The sequence below is a fragment of the Aplysia californica genome, unplaced genomic scaffold (genome assembly GCF_000002075.1).
Source record: "Aplysia californica isolate F4 #8 unplaced genomic scaffold, AplCal3.0 scaffold00337, whole genome shotgun sequence".
Lineage (NCBI taxonomy): Eukaryota > Metazoa > Mollusca > Gastropoda > Aplysiida > Aplysiidae > Aplysia > Aplysia californica.
Genome location: NW_004797607.1, coordinates 705,613 through 711,678, shown reverse-complemented (window position 1 = coordinate 711,678; position 6,066 = coordinate 705,613). Strand labels below are relative to the sequence as shown.

The 6,066-nt window shown below is 41.0% G+C and overlaps 1 protein-coding gene across 1 annotated transcript in view; it reads left to right on the top strand.

The window, feature by feature from the left end:
- The first annotated feature begins 4,582 nt into the window (after positions 1-4,582).
- LOC106012339 overlaps positions 4,583-6,066 on the top strand; it is a 22,021-nt gene continuing 20,537 nt past the window's right edge. The window contains exon 1 of the mRNA XM_013085039.2: positions 4,583-6,020. Coding sequence (XP_012940493.1) covers positions 5,309-6,020 — 712 coding nt within the window. The 5' untranslated portion in view covers positions 4,583-5,308. The remainder of the gene's footprint in view (positions 6,021-6,066) is intronic.

Genomic DNA, 6,066 nt, shown 5'->3' with positions numbered 1-6,066 from the left:
GGGCGGTTGGGTTAGAGCGTGTTATTGACAGGTCTTTTTCTCTTCCTTTCCTTTTTTAGTCTCTAACTACTTGGTTTGCTTTTTCCCCTGCACTAAATGGCCCCAAATTGACCGCGCTTTTCTCTTTACTTAGTCGATTTCCATCATATGTCAGCGGGTCGGGATGTATCCCGTCAAGGCGAACTGTATGACAACTCTAACGCTTATCTGGAACATTCGCCTCAGTGTCACGTTTTCTACCGTCTGTGCCTTAGATACAAGAATGATATCGTCATGGTAGAATCAAGTGGACACTCACAGGGTAAAACAAAAACTAGAACTCCATGCGTATAAAGAAAAACAAAACTGGAACTTACGATGATTCTTCAAAAAAGGTTACAACACGTCCACTATTAGATGTACATGTATTCTAGTACATTTGTCTACACGATATGGTGTTTTCGTTTTTGCCCTTTGTCGGTACCGTTTTGTTCTCGGTTTTTTTAGGGCTATAGACCAGGGGTCACTAATTTTTTTTTAAAGAGGGCCAGGTAACTAAAAGAATTTCGAGTAGGGGGAAGATAACTATTTTGTTTATTATTACACTGGATACATACAGAATACAAGCATCCGGTCTACTGATTATTAAGTTCACAAAATCCATATCACGCTGAACATAAAGACAACAGTTTATTTACATTTGTGGAATCCATGTATAGGCGGGGAGATCACCGTTCGCTGAAGGGTATTTTAGTTTTAGTAAGAGTTTCACGACACTTCAAACTCAATAAGGTAATATAGTGCCGAAGAAAAGAAGAGTTACAAGAGAGTAACAAACACAAAAAGGGTGAGAGCACAGGACGATATACTTTTAACAAGAAAGATGAAGCAAACCACACCAGAGCACCCGCCAACCACTTGCTTGTCTGTAGGAAATTTGTTCGATGAAAAACTTGTCATTTATTTTTATCAGAACCGTGTGAGAGTGATATACTAACTAGAAGTTATGAAGGGTATAAAAGCACGTTTGATTTGCATTGTAGAGTTCAATAATTTTATTATCTCATATTATTGGGGGGGGGGGGGGTAAGTACTGAGCACGCTACAAAGACGTCTTCGTTTTTTTTCCTGCGTAGTCGCTTGGCAGCGGGCCAGACGATAGCTGACCTTGCAGACCGAACCCGGCCTACGGGCCGCAGTTAGGTGACCCCCTGGTATAGACACAAAAAAACCCTACCCCAATGAATTTTGTTTACCTTAGGGAAGGATGTTTTAATTTCGTCAGTGTTCCCATTTCGTGGAAACGTACCCCCTGTGGTCCTTTCCCAACTTCTGTCAAAGATAAACCAAACTTTCTTCCAAATCAAATTGACGGCTAAAAAGTACACGTTCATAACCCATATACTGCCTAATCAAATAAATCAACATATCAGTAAAAAAGGTTCTAGTTTACTAAATCAAGTTTTAGACGTCACGTCTTCTGCTAAGCTTTCGAAGAATAACACAGTTTTGTTGCCAGAAAGTTCTCATCCTCATAATTGCTCTGTACAATCGCGATTTGATGTGCGCTTGTCTGCAAAGACGTCTAAATGTGATAGAAGGCCTTTTTGTGTATGTTAACTCGTTATAAATGTAGTTTGTTAAGTTAAAACTGAATTTTCTTGACAGATATTCCGTCAAGGAGACCTGTGTGACAACTCAAACGTAAAATTGGAACATTGACCTCCAGGTCACGCCCACTTCGGTGCCTGCCGTAGACACCTGAGTGACATATCGCTGAATCAAGTAGGCACTCACAGGGTAAAGCAATAACAAGTATGTGATACAATTTCGTCACAGACTTTCTGTATACATTATCTTAGCGTACGTTAATTTTCTGTTCTGGACATAATAATGATAAAAACAATGGTATGGATGAAAAAAAAAAAAGAGACTGTTCGTAGATGTCACTAAAGCATATAGATCTAGTCAAGTTATTAATCCTTTACATTTTAATGTGACGTTTGACGCATTTTGGAAGGGGACCGCCTTAAATGGAATAAGCTGAGCGGCTGATCATGGCAACCAGGCATTTGATTTGGGCGTTTCAGAATCAGGGTCGACGACGCAAACTTTTTCGGTAATAGGCTTCTTTGTATCCGTTGAAAATAAAAACCCATTCGTTATCATAACGATATGTAACGAATTCGTTCGTTGATCTTTTATATAGATCGTACTTTTGAATTCTTTTACTTCCCTTCAGTAGGAAGGGATGTTTGTCTGTAAAATGATACGTTCACCTTTCTTTGCGTCATACCCCTCCCCCACAAAATATCCAACAAATGCGTAACAAACTCATGGCCTTAGGGTTGGCTGCTGAATTTGTTTGCAAGGGTACGAGAGAACTAATTTTTAACGTTCATGTTTTCTGCCTTCGGGAAGTGGGAAAGTGTCGTATTGATTTTTCTCGTATATTGCTATCGTTACCAACTACTAAAAACATTGTTTTTCAAAATAAGAAAAAAAACTTGTACAAAATACCCTCCCCCTAAAAAACCAAGACGAAACAAAACAAAACCAAAAACGAAAACAAAAACAAAGCACACACACATACACACACACAGACAAGCACACACACACACACACACACACACACACACACACACACACACACACACACACACACAATGAGTAATTTAATCGAAAATTAACTCATAAACCTAGAAGTTTATTAACATTTAATAGCCCCACTCTGGATTTCTGCATTGAACCACCCGTCATGTGACGAAATTGCAGTGAGCACATCCCATAGGACGAAACTGGAACTTATGTGACTATATGACTGGAACAAATCACCGTGCGCTATCTATAAAGTTGTTTCTGAAACACCATTTGCTTTGCTGCCAAATCACTAAATCTAATCCAAAGTATAATGGTTGGAATTTTAGATAGACGTGAAATTATGATTCAGTATTTATTAACAGAGGTAGTTTTGGAGAGTAAGAAGTGGGGCCACAATCTGGGGATGACGAAACTGGAACGCCCACGAGCCTGTATCACGTGTTTTTGGATCACAGGGGCATGACAAAATCCTGATTCCTGCACAGCATGAAAAGAAAGGGAAAGAGGTGCGGTTGGGGCGGGGGGGGGGGGGAGATATCGAGTTAACCTCGGGTTCAGGACGTAGTGCAGTCTCAAATAAGATATCGATATGTGGTTACCAGGAGAGAGAGAGAGAGAGAGAGAGAGAGAGAGAGAGAGAGAGAGAGAGAGAGAGAGAAATAGGGAGAGAGACAGAGAGAGAGAGAGACATACAGAGAGAGAGAAAGAGAGAGAGAGTGTGTGTGTGCATGTGTGTGTGTGTGTGTGTGTGTGTGTGTGTGTGTGTGTGTGTGTGTGTGTGTGTGTGTGTGTGTGTTTGCGTCCGCGAAAAGCGCTTCTCTGTCATAGCACTGTTGCTACAGATGAAGTATGATCCTAAAGCTCGGCATTTTTCTAACTCTCGAGTTTTCTGAGAGTTCTCGAGTTGCTGTTCTGGCATGGGCACCATCGGCATTGCGCTGAGTGATATTTGCTTTTTCGTGATAAAATCATGGAAAGAATACTTCATACATTTTTTTACTTTCGTTTGTTTGTTTTTTTAGCTGAGGGAGGAAATGAGTTATACTGACTTCCTTAAGAGACTATCCAAAAGAGAGGTTACTAGAGAGGACAAATAATATCATCTTTTAAAATCTCTCTATGAATATGCAGGAAAGAGTTATTTCAGAACCCCGTTACTTTCGTGAATGGGTCTTGCTAGTGGCGGGCAGATTGCCCCCTAGCCATAACGTCACCCCAGACAGCTTCCAGGGTCACGCAATGTCTTCATAAGCTGCCCCTGTGCCGAGCTGTAGCAGAAGAGATCACTCCATCTTCGGCAACGTACAGGAGTTGAAAGAAATAATAACAACTTTAGCAACGTGTCCATTCAACTTAAAAGCTCAGCGTGCGCTTATAACAACAAACAACATTATGCAGTTCGCTATTCCCAGAACCTTTGAATTATGAATGCGTAATGAGTATTGTGCATAGCAAATCTTTGTGCAGTTATGGAGTTGACGGCATGCTTCTTATTATGCGAAATGAAAAGGAAATTAGCATCCCGTAAAAGCGTAACGAGAAAAAGGGGAATAGAAGAGCAGCAGGGAGTCCATATTGAATCGTTATGTTGAAGCAGAGAACGCCAATAACCAAATTAATGAGTCTTATGTACTGAAGAGCGCAATCTACAAGTTTGCTGGTTTTATGCGAAGTCTTGTATTGTTTTCAATAACTTTTTTTTGCCAAAAGGTTTCTCTTTGAGAGATTTCACCACAAACAAAACAGTGTCTTGTTACAACTTAACCTCATGTTCTTTTATTTCAGACAGACGCCATTAGCAAGAGCTAGTACGTTTCTGATCTCTGGCCACCAAGCGAGATATCAGCCGATATGCTGTCGGTGTGACATTTGACATTCACAAGTTGTCTTGGAGAGTTGCCATGGTTTTTTCCTGGCGTGTCACACGATATGAGCTAACGAATAAAGACAAGGATATCCTGCCGATTTCTTAATTCATATAAAACATGGCTATTCTACAGTGGTTTGAAATCTGGTGAAAACATTCTTTTAACCCGAAGCTGTGTTTAGAGGACTCCCACGATTGACAGACTGTAAACAGACCTACATGTTGGTTCTCTAACTTTACAGCGAGCAATGCTGTCTAACATATGACCAATAACTCAGTTGAAACTAGGACTTATGATATGACGGACAAATGTGAACACACGCCTTGTTTATAATCAGCTAGAGCTATAAAACAAAATCAATTTTGTAATTAAGCATTGATTATACCAAAATCAAGCTAATAATCAATCATACTTATAAAAGCCAAGGGCAGATTGTTTATCATTTCTACAGCTGATACGTAGGACAGCTGAAACATTTAGTGAGAAAAACATTGAAACTCGGGTCTATCAACATCATTGGGCTTTAATTCTAGATTCTCGTCAATGTTCTACTTTGTTTTGCCTGAGCTTAAAGACTAAAACTCAAACAAATCAATATCATGTTACATCGGATTACTCGTCCCAGCATCTAAGATCTGTTTCAAAATAAAATCAAGACAATCATCGTCAACTAAAGGGTAAACGATTCGAGAGGAGACGTATCAGGTGTGAGGAAACTGAAACAGTTGCCATCGTCTGAGAAACAGTTCATTTCGACTTCTGTTGTCTCTATCCTGCCATTTTGGAAAACAGGAACTAATCAAAAACTTAATTGAAAATACACTTCAGTCGATTTTAGCCAGAAATCCAAACAAGAGAATATGGAAAGCACAACAGCTCCGTCTAACATAGAATGGACGTCTGATCGTCTCTTGGATTCTGCTGACAAGGGAAGTAATGATACGGTTGTCTATGTAAGAGACACTTCATTTAACCTGAATGGGAGAGAAAAGAAGTTAATTTCTGGTTCCATTTTCCACCCTTCCGGAAGCGGTTTACCCACACCAACAGCTCTAGACAAACCGATTGTCCATGGAGGCAGTCTCGACTTCGATTATCCGGATGGTTCTCAGTCAAGTGCAGACAATCGTTCATTGCAGAATACGAATTACTTTCCGTTACCTCGGGTGCTGCATAACCTGTTCAAAAGCGACGGTGACACCAACGCTACGTCCAGCGTCCTTTTTGATACGGGCCTCAGCCACACCAGCACCAACAACAACATAATCAGCAGCATCAGCAACAACTGCAGCAACAGCGACTACAGTTCTGACGACTACTTCTATGACTATAGCTCGGCTGACTCATCGGTTCCACTGGACGAGATTCTGCCCGTGTCTTTGGTCTATGGCGTCACGCTGGTCATCGGAGTCGTGGGCAACTTACTGGTCATCGCAGCTGTGGCCAGGGACAGGAGACTGAGGTCTATCACCAACATCTTCCTCACATCGCTAGCCTCTGCCGACCTGGCGCTGCTGTGTTTTTGTGTGCCCGTCAAGGTGAGGGTTTTTTGTGAGTATGTGTGTGTGTATGTGTTTGTGTGTGTGTTTGTGTGTGGGGTGTGTGTGTGTGTGTGTGT